This window comes from Oncorhynchus gorbuscha, linkage group LG02, assembly GCF_021184085.1.
Source record: "Oncorhynchus gorbuscha isolate QuinsamMale2020 ecotype Even-year linkage group LG02, OgorEven_v1.0, whole genome shotgun sequence".
NCBI lineage: Eukaryota > Metazoa > Chordata > Actinopteri > Salmoniformes > Salmonidae > Oncorhynchus > Oncorhynchus gorbuscha.
Genome location: NC_060174.1, coordinates 21008062 through 21034756, shown reverse-complemented (window position 1 = coordinate 21034756; position 26695 = coordinate 21008062). Strand labels below are relative to the sequence as shown.

The 26695-nt window shown below is 45.2% G+C and overlaps 1 protein-coding gene across 3 annotated transcripts in view; it reads right to left on the bottom strand.

Moving 5' to 3' along the window:
- Positions 1-26695, bottom strand: part of fbn2b (fibrillin 2b) — a 128408-nt gene that overhangs the window by 16741 nt on the left and 84972 nt on the right. For 2 of the 3 annotated variants that reach the window (XM_046304331.1, XM_046304341.1), the window contains exons 26-53: positions 23856-23984; positions 23566-23691; positions 22851-22976; positions 22509-22631; positions 22281-22406; positions 20292-20417; positions 17201-17323; positions 16696-16944; positions 16484-16606; positions 16038-16160; positions 15739-15900; positions 15511-15579; positions 15273-15398; positions 14977-15102; positions 14671-14820; positions 13567-13638; positions 13232-13357; positions 12782-12907; positions 8730-8855; positions 8498-8614; positions 8269-8397; positions 7918-8037; positions 7371-7496; positions 7010-7162; positions 6772-6837; positions 6529-6654; positions 2876-2995; positions 2224-2346 (exon numbers count right to left, since the gene is read on the bottom strand). In XM_046304331.1, the coding sequence (XP_046160287.1) occupies positions 2224-2346; positions 2876-2995; positions 6529-6654; positions 6772-6837; positions 7010-7162; positions 7371-7496; positions 7918-8037; positions 8269-8397; positions 8498-8614; positions 8730-8855; positions 12782-12907; positions 13232-13357; positions 13567-13638; positions 14671-14820; positions 14977-15102; positions 15273-15398; positions 15511-15579; positions 15739-15900; positions 16038-16160; positions 16484-16606; positions 16696-16944; positions 17201-17323; positions 20292-20417; positions 22281-22406; positions 22509-22631; positions 22851-22976; positions 23566-23691; positions 23856-23984 (3537 nt within the window). The remainder of the gene's footprint in view (positions 1-2223; positions 2347-2875; positions 2996-6528; positions 6655-6771; positions 6838-7009; positions 7163-7370; positions 7497-7917; positions 8038-8268; positions 8398-8497; positions 8615-8729; positions 8856-12781; positions 12908-13231; positions 13358-13566; positions 13639-14670; positions 14821-14976; positions 15103-15272; positions 15399-15510; positions 15580-15738; positions 15901-16037; positions 16161-16483; positions 16607-16695; positions 16945-17200; positions 17324-20291; positions 20418-22280; positions 22407-22508; positions 22632-22850; positions 22977-23565; positions 23692-23855; positions 23985-26695) is intronic. The other variant, XM_046304351.1, reaches the window with a different exon arrangement.

The window sequence follows — 26695 nt, the reverse complement described above, 5'->3', positions numbered from 1 at the left end:
GAGATAGAAAGAGATAAGGCTCCTGTAGAGGGAGAGATGGAAGGAGAGATGTGAGACAGAAAGAGATAAGGCTCCTGTAGAGGGAGAGATGGAAGTAGAGAGGTGAGACAGAAAGAGAACAGGCTCCTGTAGGGAGAGAGGTGAGACAGAAAGAGATGGAAGGGAGAGAGGTGAGACAGAAAGAGATAAGGCTCCTGTAGAGGGAGAGATGTGAGACAGAAAGAGATAAGTCTCCTGTAGAGGGAGAGGTGAGACAGAAAGAGATAAGGCTCCTGTAGAGGGAGAGATGGAAGTAGAGAGGTGAGACAGAAAGAGATAAGGCTCCTGTAGAGGGAGAGATGGAAGGAGAGAGGTGAGACAGAAAGAGATAAGGCTCCTGTAGAGGGAGAGATGAAAATAGAGAGGTGAGACAGAAAGAGATAAGGCTCCTGTAGAGGGAGAGATGGAAGTAGAGAGGTGAGACAGAAAGAGATAAGGCTCCTGTAGAGGGAGAGATGGAAGCAGAAAGGTGAGACAGAAAGAGATAAGGCTCCTGTAGAGGGAGAGATGGAAGGAGAGAGGTGAGACAGAAAGAGATAAGGCTCCTGTAGAGGGAGAGATGGAAGGAGAGAGGTGAGACAGAAAGAGATAAGGCTCCTGTAGAGGGAGAGATGGAAGTAGAGAGGTGAGACAGAAAGAGATAAGGCTCCTGTAGAGGGAGAGATGGAAGGAGAGAGGTGAGACAGAAAGAGATAAGGCTCCTGTAGAGGGAGAGATGGAAGGAGAGAGGTGAGACAGAAAGAGATAAGGCTCCTGTAGAGGGAGAGATGGAAGGAGAGATGTGAGACAGAAAGAGATAAGGCTCCTGTAGAGGGAGAGATGGAAGTAGAGAGGTGAGACAGAAAGAGATAAGGCTCCTGTAGAGGGAGAGATGGAAGGAGAGAGGTGAGACAGAAAGAGATAAGTCTCCTGTAGAGGGAGAGAGGTGAGACAGAAAGAGATAAGGCTCCTGTAGAGGGAGAGATGGAAGGAGAGAGGTGAGACAGAAAGAGATAAGGCTCCTGTAGAGGGAGAGATGGAAGTAGAGAGGTGAGACAGAAAGAGATAAGGCTCCTGTAGAGGGAGAGATGGAAGTAGAGAGGTGAGACAGAAAGAGATAAGGCTCCTGTAGAGGGAGAGATGGAAGGAGAGAGGTGAGACAGAAAGAGATAAGGCTCCTGTAGAGGGAGAGATGGAAGCAGAGAGGTGAGACAGAAAGATATAAGGCTCCTGTAGAGGGAGAGATGGAAGGAGAGAGGTGAGACAGAAAGAGATAAGGCTCCTGTAGAGGGAGAGATGGAAGGAGAGAGGTGAGACAGAAAGAGATAAGGCTCCTGTAGAGGGAGAGATGGAAGTAGAGAGGTGAGACAGAAAGAGATAAGGCTCCTGTAGAGGGAGAGATGGAAGTAGAGAGGTGAGACAGAAAGAGATAAGGCTCCTGTAGAGGGAGAGATGGAAGGAGAGAGGTGAGACAGAAAGAGATAAGGCTCCTGTAGAGGGAGAGATGAAAGAGATAAGGCTCCTGTAGAGGGAGAGATGGAGACAGAAAGAGATAAGGCTCCTGTAGAGGGAGAGATGGAAGGAGAGAGGTGAGACAGAAAGAGATAAGGCTCCTGTAGAGGGAGAGAGACAGAGAGAGATTGAGAGAAAAAGCTCCTGTAGAGAAAGTAGTGCTGAGCAATTAGATCTTTCTTTTTTTAAACAACTAATTGAACTACATCGGTTCAATTATTTGAATTCCATTTTGTTCTGTTTCTCTAGAGATAAATCAGATTAAGCCCAAACTGTGCGATGTAGTAGGGAGGCCAATATTCTACATAGTTTAGTGCAGAAATTAAATAATAAAGTCATCAAATAAAAAACATGTAATATACACAGCAACTGAAATATTTTATTAAAGTAAAATAATGTGAATAAATGATGGTTAATAGGCAGAAATGGGCATCACTACCATTATGGGACTTTTGGTTGTATTCTGTGTTGTTAGAGCATTCAACACACATAATGCACAGTGCATTTAATGGTAAAAAATATTAGCGAAACCAAAAACCATGATAATTTTTGGAATAATTGAACCGAAACCAAACCGACCTCAAAAAGCAATAATCGCTCAGCACTAAGACAGAGAGAGAGAGAAAGAGAGGCAGAGAGAAAGAGAGAGAGAGAGACTCCTGTGTGGAGGTAGGTTATGGCATGTCCCCTCACCTCTGCACATGCGGTGGTCATCTCGCAGCACGTATCCCGAGGGACACATGCACTCGTACGAACCAAAAGTATTGACACAGCGGAAGGCACACAGCAGGGGGTTCAGAGAACACTCGTTGATATCTGGAGAGAGAGAGAGAGAGAGAGAGAGAGAGAGAGAGAGAGAGAGAGAGAGAGAGAGAGAGAGAGAGAGGGGGGGGGAGAGAGAGAGAGAGACAGAGAGAGACAGAGAGAGATAGAGAGAGACAGAGAGAGAGAGAGAGACAGAGACAGAGAGACAGAAAGAGAGAGACAGAGAGAGAGAGTCAGAGAGAGACAGAGAGAGAGAGAGAGAGAGAGAGAGAGAGAGAGACAGAGAGAGAGACAGAGACAGAGAGACAGAGAGAGAGACAGAGAGAGAGACAGAGAGAGAGAGAGATGAGTACATGAGCATTCTATCATACAAGACAAATTGTAGAATCTGGAGTCTCTTGTCAAAGACTCCAGGCACCCTAGTCATAGACTGTTCTCTCTGCTACCACACGGCAAGCGGACCAGAGCACCAAGTCTAGGTCCAAGAGGCTTCTAAACAACCTCTACCTCCAAGCCATAAGACTCCTGAACATCTAATCAAATGGCTACCTAGACTACTTGCATTGTCCCCCTCTTTTACCTTCACAGGTCATCATAGGTCCGGGTTCGAAGCCTTCATGACAAGAGCACTCGAAGCCTCCCAACACGTTAGTACAGGTCCCGTTACCACAGGGGTTTCCTATAGAGCACTCATCAGTGTCTGGGGTGGGAGAGGGAGGAGGGGAGGAAGAGGAACAGTAATGTTAATTCATTTGGCCTCAGGTAGTATGACCTCTGACAAGAATGTCCTCTTGAAGGACAGTAAATGTAATCATCATCATCATCGGTTTATCTGTAAAAAATGGTAACCTGCACTTGTATGCTGATGACTGTTGTGTAAGTGGACACCCCCACGGTTAACCAGGCTCTTTCTGAGCTACAGTCTGCATTCATTTCTTTACAGAAAATCTTTGTTGAACTGAAATTGGTGCTGAATGCAGATGTGTATGTTATTTTCCAGAACACAAACATTTATCTGATGATTTCGACATGTACTTTGGATGGTGCCCACATGAATTATGTCCCTGCTTTAATATCTGGTCATCTGGAGAGACGAAAAGCTGTCTTTTAGATATTGATGAGTTAGTTAATAAGTTGAGAATAAAAATGGACTTCTTGTATAGAAATAGGTCATGCCTCTCGTTAAATAGCAGAAAGCAAATCATTCTGTTGACCGATCTTCCCAGTTCTAGACTATGGTGACATCATCTATATGAACTCAGCTGCCACTACATTAAAGCCTTTAGATTCAGTTTATCACAGTGCACTACAGTTTATCACAGTGCACTACAGTTTATCACAGTGCACTACAGTTTATCACAGTGCACTACAGTTCATCACAGTGCACTACAGTTTATCACAGTGCACTACAGTTTATCACAGTGCACTTCAGTTTATCACAGTGCACTACAGTTTATCACAGTGCACTACAGTTTATCACAGTGCACTACAGTTTATCACAGTGCACTTCAGTTTATCATAGTGCACTACAGTTTATCACAGTGCACTACAGTTTATCACAGTGCACTACAGTTTATGTGCACTACAGTTTATGTGCACTACAGTTTATCACAGTGCACTACAGTTTATCACAGTGCACTACAGTTTATCACAGTGCACTACAGTTTATCACAGTGCACTACAGTTTATTACAGTGCACTACAGTTTATCACAGTGCACTACAGTTTATCACAGTGCACTACAGTTCATCACAGTGCACTACAGTTTATCACAGTGCACTACAGTTTATCACAGTGCACTACAGTTTATCACAGTGCACTACAGTTTATCACAGTGCACTACAGTTTATCACAGTGCACTACAGTTTATCACAGTGCACTACAGTTTATCACAGTGCACTACAGTTTATTACAGGCGACAGGTTCAGCACACATCACTGCATTCTGTATCAGAAAGTAGGCTGGCCATCAGTGAAGTCACGTAGGTTGATTCATTGATCTCTTTTTATGTATAAGGCTCTCTGCAGTACCTTTGCTAACATCATTGCTAAACTTTAGACGTACATGTTACCATACCCGGTCTCAGGGATGGCTAACTCTGGAGACCTCTTTGTTAGGTAAATCAGCTTTTAGTTTCTTTGCATTCCATGTATGGATCAATCTACAGAGTTCCCTACAACTAGATGTACCGGTGCCCCTCGGGCAGTTCAAATTGTTGATTGGGGACCTCTTTGTTGAGGAATGTGATTGTTTCTCTTACAGTTTTTCTCAGTCGCTTTGGTGCATTTCTTAGATCAAAAGTGCAATTCTTGATACTACCTGTACAAATTCCAAATCATCTAGTCACTTGTGCACATCATTAAAGCAATTTCTTATTCCTTTGAACAAATTGCAATTGATAATGTACAAGTGTCAGCTTTTTTCCACATTATCAATTGCTCATGTCATGTTGATCAAAATATAGCAGATGGTTCTCTGTTGAATAGTCTTACCCCTCAAAACATCTAGGCATTAGTTCCTTGCATAAGCCATTACATGCAAAATTGTTGAACTATTTGTCATAAACTGTCAAGCATAGTTTTATAGGGCCATACAACACCCAGCATCTACTCAACTTTTTAGAGACTCTCTACAGGGCTCTCATCCCTGATGATGAGAGGGGTCTGTTTAGAGAGGATTTGCCAAAGTATGTGGTCATTTGTGATAATGTGAGTTTCATCATAAGGCAATGGTTTGTGACCCACCCGAGGATGCTAGTAGAATTCCTCCCACCTAATTCACCATTCCTTAACCCAATTGAGGAGTTATTTTCAGCATGGAAGTGGAAGGTGTACGATCGTCAGCCACACAGACAGATGACCCTGCTGGCTGCAATGGATGCAGCATGTGAGGACATCACAGTAGACGCCTGCAGAGGATGGATAAGGCATTCCAAAATATTCTTTCCACGTTGCATTGGAAGGGAAAATATCCGGTGTGATGTGGATGAGAATATGTGGGCCGACAGACAGGAACGTCTGGATGTGTAGAGACAGCACAACAGTGCTGCGGGCAAAGTTGTGCCTTAGGGGTGGTTTCCTGTGTTTCTTTCTAATTTAGTTTTTTTTCCTTTGTGCCCCTTGGGTTGTCCAGTCTCTTTCAATCAATAACCCACATACAGTAATATGTAAATAGCACTGTTGAAATTGATACATGCCATAGAAGTGCAGCCTTGTGCATTTTCAATACAGTAACTGTCATCCAAACTGTAGCCTAAGTTTACATCAGGTAATACTGTCAAAGTACACAGTTACATTGACAACATGCCTAAACATTTTGACGACCTTGTTCGTGAACAATGACTCAATGACTTATCCTTCTGATGACACTGACATGATCATTGGCATGAATATTTACTTTTGAGAGATGTACTAAGGATTTTTAGTGACTGACTAGCTTTAGAAACATGTCTATTGTATATTGCAGTCTGTACAAATTGTTCTGAGAAATGCACTTATTATTTTGCACATGTTAGAGATGATGTGAAAAATGCACCAAAGCGACTGAGAAAAACTGTAAGTGTATTTTGTCATTTTGTATAGTTGTATTATTAAGTGTAAGTGTTGTATTATGTTGTATTATTAAGTGTAAGTGTTGTATTATGTTGTATTATTAAGTGTAAGTGTTGTATTATGTTGTATTATTAAGTGTACGTGTTGTATTATGTTGTATTATTAAGTGTAATTATGTGTTGTATTATGTTGTATTATTAAGTGTAAGTGTTGTATTATGTTGTATTATTAAGTGTAAGTGTTGTATTATGTTGTATTATTAAGTGTAAGTGTTGTATTATGTTGTATTATTAAGTGTAAGTGTTGTATTATGTTGTATTATTAAGTGTAAGTGTTGTATTATGTTGTATTATTAAGTGTAAGTGTTGTATTATGTTGTATTATTAAGTGTACGTGTTGTATTATGTTGTATTATTAAGTGTACGTGTTGTATTATGTTGTATTATTAAGTGTACGTGTTGTATTATGTTGTATTATTAAGTGTAAGTGTTGTATTATGTTGTATTATTAAGTGTAAGTGTTGTATTATGTTGTATTATTAAGTGTAAGTGTTGTATTATGTTGTATTTGTAACTTGTGTAAATGCAAGACTCCCGTGTAAAATAGACATTGGTCTCAATAGGACCCCCTGCTAAAATAAAGATTTAAAAAATCTTCATCCCCCCCAATAGGGGTCAGCTCACCAACACAGTTGATCCCAGTGTAGTCCAGGTTGTACCCGAAGGGACACTCGCAACGGAACGATCCATCCGTGTTGATACAGACACCGTTCTGACAGACGCCTGGGTTGTCCAGACACTCATTCATATCTACAGAAAGACAGACAAGGACAGTTTATTGACCAGAGAGTTTTGGCATGGGGTCATCAAAGAGCTGATGCAGTTGAGGGGTGAGTATGTCTGGGGGTGGCCCAGTCTGTCACTCACCCTCACGGGCGTCCCCTCGTCCGGGCAAGGCTCCATGGCCGTAGGGACACAGGCTGTCAAAGGCTGCTGGAGACACAAGGAGACAGAGTTCAGAGGTTAGATCTACGGACTGATAACAAGACAGGATCATTTTGGTTTAGCTCATATCAACTGGCTTGAGTTGAAGAATGCATTTTTATCACTACATTGACTGGAAAAGTACTGTGTGTGTGTGGAACGTGTCGTGTGTGTGACTCACCCTCGCTCTCGCGTGGGCACAGCTCGCAGGGGTCTCCCCAGCCCTCGCCTGGCATCTTGCTGCAGCAGCACTTGGCCTTGGTGGTGTTGAAGGCTTTAGGTACAGAACACTTGCCAGACTCAAAGCGGGTGAAGCAGAAGCTCTCTCTAGTATCTGTAAGGGTTGCAAACAACCAAGTCAGGAGGAGAGTAGACAATTGACTACCACCAGTGAGGCTGAGACAGTTTAAAAAAGATTATTACTTTTTGGCCACACTAGAAAGAACAGAAGTGCTGCGACTAACAAATCTGAGACTATATTTCCTCAGTTGTAATCTCTAACATGGCCATTTAGTCACTACTTGGAGGGTTCTCTCCCTCACCAAAGCAGCGGCGTCCATTGTCAGACAGAACGAAGCCATTCTGGCAGATACACTGGAAGCTTCCTGGGGTGTTGGTGCACGTGCCAAACTGGCAGATATTGGGCTCCACCTCACACTCGTTGATATCTGGGAGGAGAGAGGGATGACAGGAGGGAGAGGGGATGAGTTTTAAACTCCAAAGCCAGATGGTGAATGGGTGTATGTGTGTGTATAAACGTGTCACCCCAACAGTGCACAAGGCTACACGGCCGTTACACATACGGTGTGTGTGTGTGTGGACCAGATGGATGGTCATTGACACCCTGATGTGTAGTTGTGAGCATATTATGGCTCTAGCTGTGTGAGCAGGTGGGATCAGTATGTACAGATGTCATGGAGTCATGTTCCTTGTGGTGGTCCAGTGTGTGTGTGTGTGTGTGTGTGTGTGTGTGTGTGTGTGTGTGTGTGTGTGTGTGTGTGTGTGTGTGTGTGTGTGTGTGTGTGTGTGTGTGTGTGTGTGTGTGTGTGTGTGTGTGTGTGTGTGTGTGTGTGTGAAGGAGACTCCTACCTATACACTGATCGTTCTGGACCTCGTATCCGGCTGGGCAGATACAGCGGAATGATCCATCCAGGTTCTGACAGATTCCAGGAGAGCAGGTCCCAGGAAGACTCACACATTCATTGATATCTGACAAACGACAGTGGTAGACTCCTCACTAGAAATACCCTTCATCTCACACACACCAACGCCGGATCAGACATACATTAAAACAAATACTTGATTCTGCTTGGAGTTTGCACTTTTTGGACTATTCCCTTGGTTCCATTGTACTACATCAAGTGTGGGTCAAGTATTTGAAATGATTTGACATAGAATATGTATTTGTTCCTGGTCTGCCTGGAAGTTGACTTGACTTACCAACACAGTTCTTTCCATCTAGGGTGAGTTCGTAGCCTTCCTGACAGAGACACTGGAAGGAGCCCAGGCCGTTGATACACTGGCCATTCCTACACACCTGACCCACCAACGCACTGCACTCATCAATGTCTGGAAAGTGGATCGAGACAGTTTGTTTTCATCTTAAAATATGCTTCACCCATGATAATTATTTTCTAAGATGTGCGCTGGGATGTGATCGAGTACGTACCCATGCAGTCATTGTTGTGCGTGAGCTCGAAGCCAGAGAAGCAGAGACAGTTGTAGGAGCCCACTGTGTTCTTACAGGTTCCGTTCCCACACGGCTGTCTGTCACACTCATCGATATCTGAAACGGAGCGAGACCAGGTGAGACTGAGACGAGTTCATTGAAACCAAACTATAGAGGATCTACTGTGTCTGCTATTGTAAGTCTATTTAGTTTACTGGGACTCTTTACTTACCCATGCACATGGTCTGGTCGGCGGTGGCCTTGAAGCCGTTGTGGCAGAGACAGCGGTAGCTGCCCTGGGTGTCGATACACTCTCCGTGGCTACACACGTTAGGGATCTCCTGGCACTCGTTACGGTCTACACACATTAGGGAGAGAAGATTCATTGACTCATATATCATACACACTTTTCTGTTCATTTGTAATGAATGATCTAACTAGGAAATTCCATGGAGATCAATAATCGGTTTTCCAAGGGAGACCAGGCCAAGAAGGCAGCTCCAGCATTAACTAACTGACTCTGAGAAATACATGGGTCATTCCCTTTCATATTTTAAGTAGAAATTGTGCACCAATATTGAGTGAATCCACTTTAACCCCAACATTTCTCCAATTTTTCACCATCTTTGTAAATCCCTAGTTATTTTGTTGCTTTGACAAAGTCATTTCTAAAGATAATTATTTATTTCATATGATTAGTGATAGTGATGCTTCCAAACTTGATCTTTGGTGATTAAGATTTTGTTTCAAAACGGTCTCACGAGCCAACCTCTTTATGAGAGTGTTGACTACTTGGCAAATGCATTGGGCAGAAAAAAACTGCCTTCATTGACAGGAGGGGAGGCTCTGCTTGGTTTGTGATCAAATGAAATGGAAAAAAAACAATAGTTTTTTATGTTTCTTAATACGGTAAGGTTTAAGGTTTACGGGCACAAAAACAACATCTCTCTTGTTCCATGAGCGTATGGGCACTGTGCGTCACGGCTGGATAGGCTGTGCTTCCTCTGTCAAAATCCATGCCATAACCAACCAGGTTACCACTAAGACCAGCTTTTGGTTGGTCTTAAATAACCCAACAGCGCTGCCTGAAATTGGCACTTTGGCACGTTTTGCCACCCCTCTCACACCTAGTGCAAGCCAGATCATATAAGACAGGTACATTTCCAATCCTAGCGCTAGGATTCAAATACAGAAAAGTGTCATCTTAAACAGGTCGAAATCACAAACTAGTGTGTGTTTGACAATTGTGCTGGTTTCACGCCAGCTGAAAATACAGCCACTAATAGTAAAAGTATTGTGTATTCTTTTTGCTCATTTTCTGGTGTTTTGTGGTGGAAAACTGAGTGGGTCGGGCAAAACATGTCAACCCTGTTACCCATCGATAGACAGAAATGTTTTAACAATAAACATTCAATTGCCACTCCCTGTTGCCACTCCCTGTTGCCATTCCCTGTTGCCATTCCCTGCTGCCATTCCCTGTTGCCATTCCCTGCTGCCATTCCCTGTTGCCATTCCCTGTTGCCATTCCCTGTTGCCATTCCCTGCTGCCATTCCCTGTTGCCATTCCCTGCTGCCATTCCCTGTTGCCATTCCCTGTTGCCATTCCCTGTTGCCACTCCCTGTTGCCATTCCCTGTTGCCACTCCCTGTTGCCATTCCCTGTTGCCATTCCCTGTTGCCATTCCCTGTTGCCACTCCCTGTTGCCACTCCCTGTTGCCATTCCCTGTTGCCACTCCCTGTTGCCACTCCCTGTTGCCATTCCCTGTTGCCACTCCCTGTTGCCACTCCCTGTTGCCATTCCCTGTTGCCACTCCCTGTTGCCATTCCCTGTTGCCACTCCCTGTTGCCATTCCCTGTTGCCACTCCCTGTTGCCACTCCCTGTTGCCATTCCCCTGTTGCCACTCCCCACTGTTGCCATTCCCTGTTGCCATTCTCCCTGTTGCCATTCCCTGTTGCCACTCCCTGTTGCCATTCCCTGTTGCTCCCTGTTGCCATTCCCTGTTGCCACTCCCTGTTGCCACTCCCCATTGTTGCCATTCCCTGTTGCCACTCCCTGTTGCCACTTGCCACTCCCTGTTGCCATTCCCTGTTGCCACTCCCTGTTGCCACTCCCTGTTGCCACTCCCTGTTGCCATTCCCTGTTGCCATTCCCTGTTGCCACTCCCTGTTGCCATTCCCTGTTGCCACTCCCTGTTGCCATTCCCTGTTGCCACTCCCTGTTGCCACTCCCTGTTGCACACAACAAGCTTCCACTAATTCCTCCTGTCACAAGGGGATTCATGGCTGATTTAGATCAAAGAATCCTCAACCCTGTTACGGTCAACCTGTTAAAATCCCCCCCTTAAATCTGGTGTCTCCACTCTTACTACTCAAGGAAAGAGCCTTCAACTATAAGGTGCTTTTTTGATCTCTCCTAGCTTTGCCGTTGAGGAACTGAAGCAAGCACACTTGTAGTTTTTTGTTTGGAACACAACCCTGAATCCCCACCATCACACAAATACTGTTGTTGTTCACGCAATCCAAAAACGGCCCATTTTAAATCCCAATCTGGGTCAGGTGGGCATCATTTGAAAGCTTATTCTATTGAAAACATGGCCAGCTAAATGATAAAATACAATATTAGTGTTAGGCTTTTAAAAAGCACTTCAGACAAACAGATTGTCATTTTGGAATGCATAGAACGCAGTCGTGACTGAATTCAAGTGTATGTTCCGTGGCTAATTTTGATCACAATATGACAGACAAAGGCTCATTATGTTCAGGACAACCCAGGGTATAACTCATGTCCTCCTTGTAACTGTGGATCAAACATAGACATCATAAACATTGATACTGTAAATGACATGAGTTTTAAAATATGGAAATGTGAAATGCACATTCGGACTCATGGGTGTGTGGTTTACTTGTATGACATCAAAGTGGTATTTAATATAATACCCAACATCTCATCTTTCAGATCACATCGACTCCTCTCCATTTACAGCATTTCCCTCACTCAGACAGTAACAAATGGGCAAAAGTAGCCCAATTAGCAGGAAGGGTGGGGCATCTTCTTGTCACGTCAGGTGCTCAAGTTTATAACAGCTGTCAGTCAAAACCCATACAGTGTTGTGAAGCGGAGAATCTGAAGTCTGACATCATGCATAGCGTGTTACTGTACAGCCACTCAGCTCTGACATCATATATATCATGTTACTGTACAGCCACTGAGCTCTGACATCATATATATCATGTTACTGTACAGCCACTGAGCTCTGACATCATGTGTAGCATGTTACTGTACAGCCACTCAGCTCTGACATCATGTGTAGCATGTTACTGTACAGCCACTCAGCTCTGACATCATGTGTAGCATGTTACTGTACAGCCACTGAGCTCTGACATCATGTATAGCATGTTACTGTACAGCCACTCAGCTCTGACATCATGTATAGCATGTTACTGTACAGCCACTGAGCTCTGACATCATGTGTAGCATGTTACTGTACAGCCACTGAGCTCTGACATCATGTGTAGCATGTTACTGTACAGCCACTGAGCTCTGACATCATGTGTAGCATGTTACTGTACAGCCACTCAGCTCTGACATCATGTGTAGCATGTTACTGTACAGCCACTCAGCTCTGACATCATGTATAGCATGTTACTGTACAGCCACTCAGCTCTGACATCATGTATAGCATGTTACTGTACAGCCACTCAGCTCTGACATCATATATAGCATGTTACTGTACAGCCACTGAGCTCTGACATCATGTATAGCATGTTACTGTACAGCCACTCAGCTCTGACATCATATATAGCATGTTACTGTACAGCCACTCAGCTCTGACATCATGTATAGCATGTTACTGTACAGCCACTGAGCTCTGACATCATATATAGCATGTTACTGTACATCCACTGCATTCCAAATAAGGTGCTTATTGATGACAAAATCTTCCATTTTCAACATATAAGGTCTGACAGGGGCTGTGAATAGGAAGTGCTACTTACTAAAATATTGATTTAACGTTTTCATTTTAACATTCTCTTTTTGACAGAATGTTAAAAGTAGGTGAAATCAAACTTTTTTTCTGACAAATTCAGACCTCAAAAGGCACCGAATCTCAGTGTGTTTTCCCATTGACTAATAAACCATCTAACTCTCATACAATTACCTCTCGACAGGGAAAATCACTGTAGTACACGTCACTCATAATCCATTAGCATAATCCCTCCAACCCCCTATTGTTCTGAGATGGTAAATCCCTGCTGCCCCGAGGCACAGAGTCTGGACTCACCCACGCAGGCCCCGCTGGGGGACAGCTTGAAGCCTGGCGAGCACTCGCAGCGGTAGCTCCCTGGGATGTTGATACAGTTGGCGTTGCGTTGGCACAGGTTGTCTCCACTGTTACACTCGTCAATATCTGGAGGGAAGAAAAACAAGAGCAGGCAACCGTCAGTCACAGTAGTCATAACTGTCTTGTAAAAGCCGAGTATGAAGTCATTCAGAAGCTGAGGAGGACCAAACAGAAAAGTGACAAGGTTGCTGGTTTGAATACAAGCCGACTATGTGAAAAATCTCCCCATGTGCCCTTGAGCAAGGCACTTAACCCTAATTGCTCCTGTAAATGGCTCTGGATAAGAGTGTCTGCTAAATGTCAGTGATTGTTTTGTGTGTCAGAGATTATGTATAGACTGAGTGTGAGTATGCGTGTGTGTGTGTAGTTGCGTGTGTGTCTGAGCCTTACCTTCACAGATGAGCAGTATATTGTTGTAGCTGAAACCCATGGGACATTCACAGCGGAAGCTTCCTATCTGGTTGATACACACTCCGTTGGCACATATCCCCGGGATCTCTCGACACTCATCAATATCTGCAGAACAATACAGAAACATCATGCTATGTTAGCTACTCTTTCACTCACAAAGCCCCTTTCTACTCGATTAAGTCTTCAAAAGCACGGTTTACAATAGACACAGACATAGTGGTACCATAAAATTACAAAAATGACGACAATATTGATCAGTTTATGTGTTGAGCGAGCAGTAGGCCATTATGACCTATGTGACCTAATGACCTTACCGATGGGCTTGCCTGTGTGGATATCTATGATGAACCCAGGAGCCTGGTTCCCACACAGTAACTGGTACTCCGCTGTGGGAGAGAGGACAAAACAACTGAGTGAACTTATGCACCAAGAACATATTAAGAGCATATTAAGAGCATATTAAGAGCATATTAAGAACATATTAAGAACATATTAAGACCATATTAAGAGCATATTAAGACCATATTAAGAGCATATTAAGAGCATATTAAGAGCATATTAAGAGCATATTAAGAACATATTAAGACCATATTAAGAGCATATTAAGACCATATTAAGAACATATTAAGACCATATTAAGACCATATTAAGACCATATTTGTCACGCCCTGGTCAAAGTATTTTGTGTTTATCTTCATGTATTGGGTCAGGCCAGGGTGTGGCATGGGTTTTTGTATGTGGTGTGTATATATTGGGATTGTAGCTAGTGGGGTGATCTAGCAAAGTCTATGGCTGTCTGGAGTGGTTCTCAATCAGAGGCAGGTGTTTATCGTTGTCTCTGATTGGGAACCATATTTAGGCAGCCATATTCTTTGAGTTTGTCGTGGGTCATTGTCCTTAGTGTCTTTGTTCCTGTCGCTGTGTTAGTTGACACAAGTATAGGCTGTTTCGGTTTTCGTTTCGTTATTTACGTTCTTTGTTTTGTAGTGTTTGTGTTAATTAGTGTTTTACGTTGTTCATTAAACATGGATCGCAATCTACACGCTGCATTTTGGTCCGACTCTCCTTCACACCTAGAAAACCGTTACAATATTAAGAGCATATTAAGAGCATATTAAGAGCATATTAAGAGCATATTAAGAGCATATTAAGACCATATTAAGACCATATTTAGATCATATTAAGACCATATTAAGACCATATTAAGAGCATATTAAGAGCATATTAAGACCATATTAAGAACATATTAAGACCATATTAAGAACATATTAAGACCATATTAAGAACATATTAACAACATATTAAGACCATATTAAGAACATATTAACAACATATTAAGACCATATTAAGAACATTTTAAGGGGCTGTATTGAAAGTGTTGGAGATAATATGTCTGTGTGTCTTATGTTCCAACTCACAGGTGGCAGGGGTAGGGCAGGCTTCACAGGGCTTGTTCCAGGCCTTGCCAACGTTGTAGGCACAGCAGCACATCTTCTTGGTCATGTTGAACGACAGCTCGTTCTCACACGTGTCGTTAAAGTTGCGGTAACACACACTCTTCCTCATATCTGTGATGTCAACAGAGAGAGGGTTGAGAATGACTCACCATAAATACACAACTCAATAACTGTTTAGAATCCATTATGGTTTATAAACCAATGGTAAACTGTTTATTCAGATATATACAGTACTGTATATGTACCACCGAGTGTGGTCTGACTCACCCATGCAGTTGTTTCCTCCGTTGACCTGCATGTACTCAGGAGGACACACGCAGGTATAGTTCCCCAAGGTGTTGTAGCAGGTACCAGGGCCACAGATTCCAATGTGGGCTGTGCACTCATCAATATCTAGACACACACAAACAGACAATATAGACGGTTACCCACAGTACTAACATAATACCCCTCTAACTGTACAGTACTGAATAAGTACCCAACTTAGACAGTACAGACATTACAGCTACCCCTCTTACAGACCGTATTGACATCTGATCCCTCTGCGACCTTTGCCCTCTTACCCTCGCAGATGCGTGTCTCCTCGTTGAGGTAGTAGCCTGCAGGGCACTCGCACTGGAAGCTGCCGAAGGTGTTGACACAGTTACCACCCTGGCACAGGCCTGGCAGCTCCTGACACTCATCAATGTCTTGTGGGGCAGAGAGAGAGTCCGGTTTAGTTTGTTGGGACATACTCCAATACAAACATAGGAATAATAAGATCAGGACAAGTAGAAGAATAGAACAGAGAGGATGTGTTACCTTCCAGGATGACAGTGATGGGGTTGGGTCTGAAGCCCTCTCCTCCAGGACACAGTGTCTTGTACTCGGCTATAGACAAACAAATACCACGAAACATCAAACTAGCACAACATACCCTCAAAAACACAAGTGGAATTGGGCACGATTAGCTCAGATATTTCCCCCCCGTATTTTTCAAAAATAAAATGTCTTTCATGTTTTGGTTCGACCAAGCTGTATTGTACGTACTGGAGTTGATTGGGGGGCAGAGTTCACAGGGGTTTCCCCAGGCTCCCCCCAGGGAGCAACAGCAGGAGGCGCGAGTGACGCCCACGCCGATCTCAGCGCTGCAGGAGATGCCCCCGTCGCCGCGAGCCAACGTATCCAGGAAACAGTTGCCCACTCGTGTGTCTGAGAGGAGGGAAATAATCTATTGTTACACTTACACCCATCAACACCTTCTGCCAATCATTCATTGGCTGAGGTGTCTTCGTCTCCATGGCTACGAGACATTAGCATTGCTCTGATTCCAGTTGTCCAGTACTTACCCACACAGCCCACTCCAGTAGGGTTGAGCTCGAAGTCCGGAGGGCAGTTACACAGGTAGCTTCCGGGTGTGTTCACACACAAGCCATTGATGCAGTTCACAGGGTCCGCACACTCGTTAATGTCTGGAACACACACGCACAGAGCCAGAAACACACACTTTATGACCAACACTAAATAACACACAGAGTCACACACAAACACTTTTACACGACACATACACTTGATGAAAGCTATGCTCTCAGACTGTGAACGGACTTGAGAAAGCAGAAAGACCCCTGTTAATCTCACAGACTTGCTGCGGCTGCATTCCTGCGAGTGAGGAGGTACAGTGAGGGAATAGAAAGTCCAAATTGATGGAGAAATATGTGGGATGCCAGATTGGGTTGGTACAGAGTGATGCTGTGGCAGAGTTGTCCATGTTTGGTAGAGGGTGTGTGTTGCTCACCAGTGCAGTTTCCTCCGCTGCGGTCCAGCTCATACCCGTCGTCACACACACACCGGAACATCCCCGGTAGATTCTGACACGTTCCAAACACACAGATGTTCTGGAAGTTACATTCGTCAATATCTACCGATGGAAAACACAGAGAGGATCAGTCAGGATCTACGGTGATAAAAGGAATCACAGGGTGAAAAAGAAGAGTGTGTCATTCTGACCCTGGCAGGCCTTGCTGTCCTCGGTGGGGGTGAAGCCCATCTCACATTCACAGCGGTAGCCCCCCGGAGCGTTCAGACACTGGCCGTTCTCACACAGGTTCACGTTGTCAGCACACTCATCCATATCAGAACAGGAGAAGCCGTCCCCGTTGAAGCCCTCCTTGCAGGCACAGCGGTAGGAGCCTGGAGTGTTGACACAGTCTGCATTGAGATTGCAGTTGTGCTCCTCAGTGGAACACTCATCCACGTCTATGGGGAGAGAGAAGGGTCAAACAAGAGAGGGGTCACAGTCAGGGTCAGTCATTATCAATGGAGACCCTGGAGAAATTAGGGTTAAGTGTCTTCCTCAAGGGCACATGGGCATATTTTTCACCTCGTCGGCTCTGGGACGAGCAACCTTTCAGTTACTGGCCCAACACTACCTGCCGCCTAGTGGTCACATCTCCTGGACATAGAGGGCTGAACAGAGGAATCTGTTTTTCCCCCAGCACTATAGTGTACTCACCTACACACTTGATGCCGTCTCCCACCCAGCCATCACGACAACGACACTTGAAGCTCCCGGGAACGTTGAGACAAGCAGCATGCATGTCACAGTTGTGAGCCCCAATCTCGCACTCATCAATATCTGGAAGAAATAAGAAAGAGATCAAGAGAGGAAAATACATAAAATGTTAGTTCCTCTCTCCTTGTGTCTGTACCCTGGTTTATACCTTATAGTCTGTACTCTGGATTATACCTTACAGTCTGTACCCTGGTTTATACCTTATAGTCTGTACCCTGGTTTATACCTTATAGTCTGTACCCTGGTTTATACCTTATAGTCTGTACCCTGGTTTATACCTTATAGTCTGTACCCTGGTTTATACCTTATAGTCTGTACCCTGGTTTATACCTTACAGTCTGTACCCTGGTTTATACCTTATAGTCTGTACCCTGGTTTATACCTTATAGTCTGTATTCTGGTTTATACCTTATAGTCTATACTCTAGTTTATACCTTATAGTCTATACTCTAGTTTATACTTTATAGTCTGTATTCTGGTTTATACCTTATAGTCTGTACCCTGGTTTATACCTTATAGTCTGTACCCTGGTTTATACCTTATAGTCTGTACCCTGGTTTATACCTTATAGTCTGTACCCTGGTTTATACCTTATAGTCTGTACCCTGGTTTATACCTTACAGTCTGTACCCTGGTTTATACCTTATAGTCTATTCCCTGGTTTATACCTTATAGTCTGTACCCTGGTTTATACCTTATAGTCTGTACCCTGGTTTATACCTTATAGTCTGTACCCTGGTTTATACCTTACAGTCTATTCCCTGGTTTATACCTTATAGTCTGAGTGCAGACTACCTTATAGTAGTCTGTATTCTGGTTTATACCTTATAGTCTATACTCTAGTTTATACCTTATAGTCTATACTCTAGTTTATACTTTATAGTCTGTATTCTGGTTTATACCTTATAGTCTGTACCCTGGTTTATACCTTCTAGTCTGTACCCTGGTTTATACCTTATAGTCTGTACCCTGGTTTATACCTTACAGTCTGTACCCTGGTTTATACCGTATAGTCTGTACCCTGGTTTATACCTTATAGTCTGTACCCTGGTTTATACCTTATAGTCTGTACCCTGGTTTATACCTTATAGTCTGTACCCTGGTTTATACCTTATAGTCTGTACCCTGGTTTATACCTTATAGTCTGTACCCTGGTTTATACCTTACAGTCTGTACCCTGGTTTATACCTTATAGTGTGTAGTCTGTGTCTGTACACTGGTTTATACCTTATAGTCTGTACTCTGGATTATACCTTACAGTATGTACCCTGGTTTATACCTTATAGTCTGTACCCTGGTTTATACCTTATAGTCTGTACCCTGGTTTATACCTTATAGTCTGTACCCTGGTTTATACCTTATAGTCTGTACCCTGGTTTATACCTTATAGTCTGTACCCTGGTTTATACCTTACAGTCTGTACCCTGGTTTATACCTTATAGTCTGTACCCTGGTTTATACCTTATAGTCTGTACCCTGGTTTATACCTTATAGTCTGTACCCTGGTTTAAACCTTACAGTCTGTACCCTGGTTTATACCTTACAGTCTGTTCCCTGGTTTATACCTTATAGTCTGAGTGCAGACTACCTTATAGTAGTCTGTATTCTGGTTTATACCTTATAGTCTATACTCTAGTTTATACCTTATAGTCTATACTCTAGTTTATACCTTATAGTCTGTATTCTGGTTTATACCTTATAGTCTATACTCTAGTTTATACCTTATAGTCTATACTCTAGTTTATACATTAGAGTCTGTACTCTGGTTCATACATTATAGTCTGTACTCTAGTTTATACCTTATAGTCTGTATTCTGGTTTATACCTTATAGTCTGTACTCTGGTTCATACATTATCGTCTGTACTCTGGTTCATACATTATAGTCTGTACTCTGGTTCATACATTATCGTCTGTACTCTGGTTTATACCTTATAGTCTGTACTCTGGTTTATACATTATAGTCTGTACTCTGGTTTATACATTATAGTCTGTACTCTGGTTCATACATTATAGTCTGTACTCTGGTTCATACATTATAGTCTGTACTCTGGTTTATACATTATAGTCTGTACTCTGGTTCATACATTATAGTCTGTACTCTGGTTTATACCTTATAGTCTGTACTCTGGTTCATACATTATAGTCTGTACTCTGGTTCATACATTATCGTCTGTACTCTGGTTTATACCTTATAGTCTGTACTCTGGTTCATACATTATCGTCTGTACTCTGGTTTATACATTATAGTCTGTACTCTGGTTCATACATTATAGTCTGTACTCTGGTTCATACATTATAGTCTGTACTCTGGTTTATACCTTATAGCCTGTACTCTGGTTCATACATTATAGTCTGTACTCTGGTTCATACATTATCGTCTGTACTCTGGTTTATACCTTATAGTCTGTACTCTGGTTCATACATTATAGTCTGTACTCTGGTTCATACATTATCGTCTGTACTCTGGTTCATACATTATAGTCTGTACTCTGGTTCATACATTATAGTCTGTACTCTGGTTCATACATTAGAGTCTGTACTCTGGTACATACATTATAGTCTGTACTCTGGTTCATACATTATAGTCTGTACTCTGGTTCATACATTATAGTCTGTACTCTGGTTCATACATTATCGTCTGTACTCGGAAGTTAAACATGACCAAAGCTTTATGACAGCGTCATAACTGAGATCGTGTTTTACAGTAATATCCTTGCTGTAACTACCAGTATGTGTGTATCGCCCATAGTGCTGTGTGTGTCTGTGTGCATGTGTGTGTGTGTCTGTGTGCATGTGCGTGTGTGTCTGTGTGCATGTGTGTGTACGTGTGTGTCTGTGTGCATGTGCATGTGCATGTGTGTCTGTGTGTGTGTGTGTCTGTGTGCATGTGTGTGTGCGTGTGTGTCTGTTTGCATGTGCGTGTGTGTCTGTTTGCATGTGCGTGTGTGTCTGTGTGCATGTGTCTGTGTGCATGTGCGTGTGTGTCTGTGTGCATGTGTCTGTGTCTGTGTGCATGTGCGTGTACTGTACCTGTGCAGCCGGTGGAGCCCTTCTTAACAAAGTACCCCAGCTGGCAGTGGCAGATGAATGATCCCTTGGTGTTCTCACAGTCCCCATGCAGACAGATGTTAGGGTTCAGCTCACACTCATTCACATCTGGACACACATACAGGAACATGAGCTAACTGGTTTTGGAGAGGGGACAGAGGAGTATGTCTAACAGGGTCAAAGAGAGAGAGAGAGAGACAGAGAGAGAAACAAGGAGAGAGAGATAGGAAAAGAGAGAGAAACAGAGAGAGAGAGAGGTGGGGAGAGAGACAGAGAGAGATACAGCGAGAGAGAGGGGGTGGGGAGAGAGAGAGAGCGATACAGCGAGAGAGAGAGGGGTGGGGAGAGAGACAGAGAGAGATACAGCGAAAGAGAGAGAGAGGGGTGGGGAGAGAGAGAGAGCGATACAGCGAGAGAGAGAGGGGTGGGGAGAGAGACAGAGAGAGATACAGTGAGAGAGAGAGAGGGGTGGGGAGAGAGAGAGAGAGAGAGAGAGATACAGCGAGAGAGAGGGGTGGGGAGAGAGACAGAGAGAGATACAGCGAGAGAGAGGGGTGGGGAGAGAGACAGAGAGAGATACAGCGAGAGAGAGAGAGGGGTGGGGAGAGAGACAGAGAGAGATACAGCGAGAGAGAGAGAGAGGGGTGGCGAGAGAGACAGAGAGCGATACAGCGAGAGAGAGAGGGGTGGGGAGAGAGACAGAGAGAGATACAGCGAGAGAGAGGGGTGGGGAGAGAGACAGAGAGAGATACAGCGAGAGAGAGAGAAGGGTGGGGAGAGAGACAGAGAGCGATACAGCGAGAGAGAGAGAGAGAGGGTGGGGAGAGAGACAGAGAGAGATACAGCGAGAGAGAGAGAGGGGTGGGGAGAGAGACAGAGAGAGAGATACAGCGAGAAAGAGAGAGGGGTGGGGAGAGAGAGAGAGAGCGATACAGCGAGAGAGAGAGGTGGGGAGAGAGACAGAGAGAGATACAGCGAGAGAGAGAGAGGGGTGGGGAGAGAGACAGAGAGAGATATAGCGAGAGAGAGAGAGAGAGAGAGAGAGAGAGAGAGAGAGAGAGAGAGAGAGCGATACAGCGAGAGAGAGGTGGGGAGAGAGATACAGCGAGAGAGAGAGAGAGAGAGAGATAGAGAGAGAGAGAGACAGAGAGAGGTGGGGAGAGATACAGTGAGAGAGAGAGAGAGAGAGAGGTGGGGAGAGAGCGATAGAGAGAGAGAGCGATACAGCGAGAGAGAGAGGTGGGGAGAGAGATACAGCGAGAGAGAGAGACAGAGAGCGATACAGCGAGAGAGAGAGGTGGGGAGAGAGATACAGCGAGAGAGAAAGAGAGAGAGAGGTGGGGAGAGAGATACAGTGAGAGAGAGAGAGAGGTGGGAAGAGAGAGAGAGGGATACAACGAGAGAGAGAGAGAGGTGGGGAGAGCGAGCGAGACAGAGATACAGCGAGAGAGAGAGACAGAGAGAGAGATACAGCAAGAGAAGTGGGGAGAGAGAGAGAGAGAGAAAAAGAGAGAGATACAGCGAGAGAGAGAGAGGTGGGAAGAGCGAGAGAGAAAAAGAGAGAGATACAGCGAGAGAGAGAGAGGTGGGGAGAGCGAGAGAAAAAAAGAGAGAGATACAGCGAGAGAGAGAGAGGTGGGGAGAGCAGAGAAAAAAAGAGAGATACAGCGAGAGAGAGAGACAGAGAGAGAGGGGAGAGAGAGAGACAGATACAGTGAGAGAGAGAGAGAGAGTGGGGAGAGAGAGACAGCGAGAGAGGTGGGGAGAGAAAGAGACAGATACAGTGAGAGAGAGAGAGAGAGAGAGAGAGAGAGAGAGAGAGAGAGAGAGAGAGAGAGGTGGGGAGAGCGAGAGAGACAGATACAGCGAGAGAGAGAGAGGTGGGGAGAGAGAGAGAGACAGATACAGTGAGGGAGAGAGAGGTGGGGAGAGCGAGAGAGACAAAGAGAGCAGTGGAAAGAGAATAGTCACCGATGCAGGTCCTCATGTCCATGGAGGCCATGAATCCGTCGTAGCAGAGACAGCGGTACTCTCCAGGCACGTTGGTGCACTGGCCTCCATCACAGATATCAGGGCTGTCCTCACACTCATCTATATCTACACGGGTGTGACAGAGTGACTGTTAACATGACTTTTCCATGAGTGTGTGTGTGTGTGTGTGTGTGTGTGTATGTGTGTGTATCCCAGTGACATACGTACCAGCGCAGGTCCTGAGGTCAGGCATGAGAGCGTATCCCTCACTACAGCTGCACTCGTAGCTGCCCTCTGAGTTGGTACAGTGTGTGTCACAGCCTCCGTTCATAATGGTACACTCATCAATATCTGCAATCAGATGGGTTACAGGTAAGTATAGACACACACACACAAACAAAACTCAAATATTGCCTTTTGTGATATTAAAAAATGCTTCGAAGTAATCAGCAAATTCTGTTAATGATAATTTTTGTAAAAGTACTTATGTCAGGTATTTCCGTACACTGAAGTATGGCACCCCCTCCCCCAAAGACAAATGATGACATGTCTCAGTCAGTGGTCACTCACCCACACAGCCCTGTCTGTCTGGTGTAACCTGGTAACCAGTGTCACAGGAGCACTGGTAGTTCCCCACCATGTTGACACAGTGGCCGTTCTTACACAGGTTGTCACTCAGCTGGCACTCGTTCACATCTGGAAACACACAAAGAGGACATGACAGTCAGCTTAAATCAAAAGAACTAGCTTCCATAGTAGACAACATAGAAAGTAGTAGAATATCTTGAGATTACTTTAATGGAGTAGGGTGTTAACCCCGGTGTCCTGGTTATATTCCCAAGCTATCCCTCATACCATCATGGTCACCTAATCATCCCCAGTTTACAATTGTCTCATTCATCCCTCTCCCCTGTAACTATTCCCCAGGTTGTTGCTGTAAATGAGAATATGTTCTCAGTCAACTTACCTGGTCAAATAACAATAAAATAAATTCAAAAAATGTTTAAAAAGGGGGTTAATGTCTGGTTAACTTAAAAATGCATTCCAGATGACTTTGGGATGATGTAAAAAAATATATAAGGAAACTGTAGTGTATAGTGTCTCATATTCTAGGTGTTTGTGTGTGTGTGTGTGTGTGTGTGTGTGTGTGTGTGTGTGTGTGTGTGTGTGTGTGTGTGTGTGTGTGTGTGTGTGTGTGTGTGTGTGTGTGTGTGTGTGTGTGTGTGTGTGTGTGTGTGTGTGTGTGTAATGTATAGTGTCCAACGTGGATGGATATATGGCCTACCTTCGCAGGAGGAACCATCGGGACTAAGCTGGTGTCCGGGGGGACATTCACACTCATAACTCCCCTCTGTGTTCAGACAGGTGCCTCCTCTACACAGCAGAGGGTTCCGCTCACACTCATCAAAATCTGAAGGGGAGAGGGGGAGGAAGAGAGGGAGGAAGAGAGGGAGGACGATAGAGGGACAGTGCAATGAGGTCAGCTGTCAAAAATGACTTGCACAGAGGATCTCTGAGGAAGTTCTCCCACTCTCCAGTCAGCTAGAGAGCAGTGTGTGTCTGGGTGTGACTCACCCATGCAGTTCTTCATCATCATGAATCCACTTTCATAGCCCTCGAAGCATTCACACTCAAAGCTGCCAGGGGTGTTCACGCAGGTGCCGTGGCCACACAGGTCCGGAGAGATATGACATTCATCAATATCTGAGAGACAGAGACAGAGGAGGGAGTAGAGACAGAGGATGGAGGGGAGATAGAGGAGAGACAGAGGAGGGAGGGGAGACAGAGGAGAGACAGAGGAGAGAGGGGAGATAGAGGAGAAACAGAGGAGAGACAGAGGAGAGACAGAGGAGAAACAGAGGATGGAGGGGAGATAGAGGAGAGACAGAGGAGAGAGGAGAAACAGAGCAGGGAGGAGAGACAGAGGAGAGAGGAGAGAGAGGAGAGACAGAGGGAGGAGAGACAGAGGGAGGAGAGACAGAGGAGGGAGGAGATACAGAGGAGGGAGGAGAGACAGGAGACAGAGGAGAGACAGAGGAAGGAGAGAGAGAGGAGAGACAGAGGAGGGAGGAGAGACAGAGAAGAGACAGAGGAGGGAGAGAGGAGAGACAGAGGAGGGAGGAGACAGAGAGGAGAGACAGAGGAGGGAGGAGAGACAGAGGAGAGACAGAGGAGGGAGGAGAGACAGAGGAGAGACAGAGGAGGGAGGAGAGAGGGGAGACCGAGGAGGGAGGAGAGAGAGAGGAGAGACCGAGGAGGGAGGAGAGACCGAGGAGGGAGGAGAGACAGAGGAGGGAGGAGAGACAGAGGAGAGAGGAGAGACAGAGGAAAGATTAGAGAGAGGAGAGACAGAGGGAGGAGAGACAGAGGAGAGAGGAGAAACAGAGCAGGGAGGAGAGACAGAGGAGAGAGGAGAGACAGAGAGAGGAGAAACAGAGCAGGGAGGAGAGACAGAGGAGAGAGGAGAGACAGAGGAGAGACAGAGGAGGGAGGAGAGACAGAGGAGAGACAGAGGAGGGAGGAGAGAGGGGAGACCGAGGAGGGAGGAGAGAGAGAGGAGAGACCGAGGAGGGAGGAGAGACCGAGGAGGGAGGAGAGACAGAGGAGGGAGGAGAGACAGAGGAGAGAGGAGAGACAGAGGAAAGATGAGAGAGAGGAGAGACAGAGGGAGGAGAGACAGAGGAGAGAAGAGAAACAGAGCAGGGAGGAGAGACAGAGGAGAGAGGAGAGACAGAGGGAGGAGAGACAGAGGAGAGAGGAGAAACAGAGCAGGGAGGAGAGACAGAGGAGAGAGGAGAGACAGAGGGAGGAGAGACAGAGGAGAGAGGAGAGACAGAGGGAGGAGAGACAGAGGAGAGAAGAGAAACAGAGCAGCAGAGGAGAGAGGAGAGAGGAGAGACAGAGGGAGGAGAGACAGAGGAGAGAGGAGAAACAGAGCAGGGAGGAGAGACAGAGGAGAGAGGAGAGACAGAGGGAGGAGAGACAGAGGAGAGACAGAGGAGAGAGGAGAGACAGAGGGAGGAGAGACAGAGGAGAGAGGAGAAACAGAGCAGGGAGGAGAGACAGAGGAGAGAGGAGAGACAGAGGAGAGACAGAGGAGAGACAGAGGGTGGAGAGACAGAGGGAGGAGAGACAGAGGAAAGATGAGAGAGAGGAGAGACAGAGGAGAGAGGAGAAACAGAGCAGGGAGGAGAGACAGAGGAGAGAGGAGAGACAGAGGGAGGAGACAGAGAGAGAGACAGAGGGAGGAGGAGACAGGGAGGAGAGACAGAGGAGACAGAGGAGAGGAGAGACAGAGGAGAGACAGAGAGAAACAGAGCAGGGAGGAGAGACAGAGGAGAGAGACAGAGGAGACAGAGGAGAGAGACAGAGGAGAGGTGGAGAGACAGAGGGAGGAGAGACAGAGGAAAGGATGAACAGAGCAGGGAGGAGAGACAGAGGAGAGAGACAGAGAGACAGAGGGAGGAGAGACAGAGGAGAGAGGAGAGGAGAGAGGAGGGTGGAGAGACAGAGGGAGGAGAGACAGAGGAAAGATGAGAGAGAGGAGAGACAGAGAGAGGAGAGACAGAGGGAGGAGAGACAGAGGGAGGAGAGACAGAGGAGAGAGGATAAACAGAGCAGGGAGGAGAGACAGAGGAGAGAGGAGAGAGAGGAGAGACAGAGGGAGGAGAGACAGAGGGAGGAGAGACAGAGGAGAGAGGAGGGTGGAGAGACAGAGGGAGGAGAGACAGAGGAAAGATGAGAGAGAGGAGAGACAGAGGGAGGAGAGAGGAGAGACAGAGGGAGGAGAGACAGAGGAGAGAGGATAAACAGAGCAGGAGGAGAGACAGAGGAAAGATGAGAGAGAGGAGAGACAGAGGGAGGAGAGACAGAGGGAGGAGAGACAGAGGAGAGAGGATAAACAGAGCAGGGAGGAGAGACAGAGGAGAGAGAGGATAGACAGAGGGAGGAGAGACAGAGGGAGGAGAGACAGAGGAGAGAGGAGAGACAGAGCAGGGAGGAGAGACAGAGGAGAGAGGAGAGAGAGGAGAGACAGAGGGTGGAGAGACAGAGGAGAGATGAGAGACAGAGCAGGGAGGAGAAACAGAGGAGAGGAGAGAGAGGAGAGACAGATGGAGGAGAGAGAGGGAAGAATGCACATTACAGAAATATAATATTCAGCATTATAATATAATATTCAGCATAATAATATAACATAATATTCATCATTACTTTACTGATCTCATGCGAAAATGAATCTGTGCCAACAAACAGCCCACTGGGCACACACTGGTTGAAACAATGTTGTTTCTACATCATTTCAGTGGAATAGACATTGAATTGATGTCTCTGCCTAGCAGGAGTGTTTAATTTATATAGAAGAATATATATATATATTTTTTGCCCCTAAAACATTCTCAAATACTACATACAGT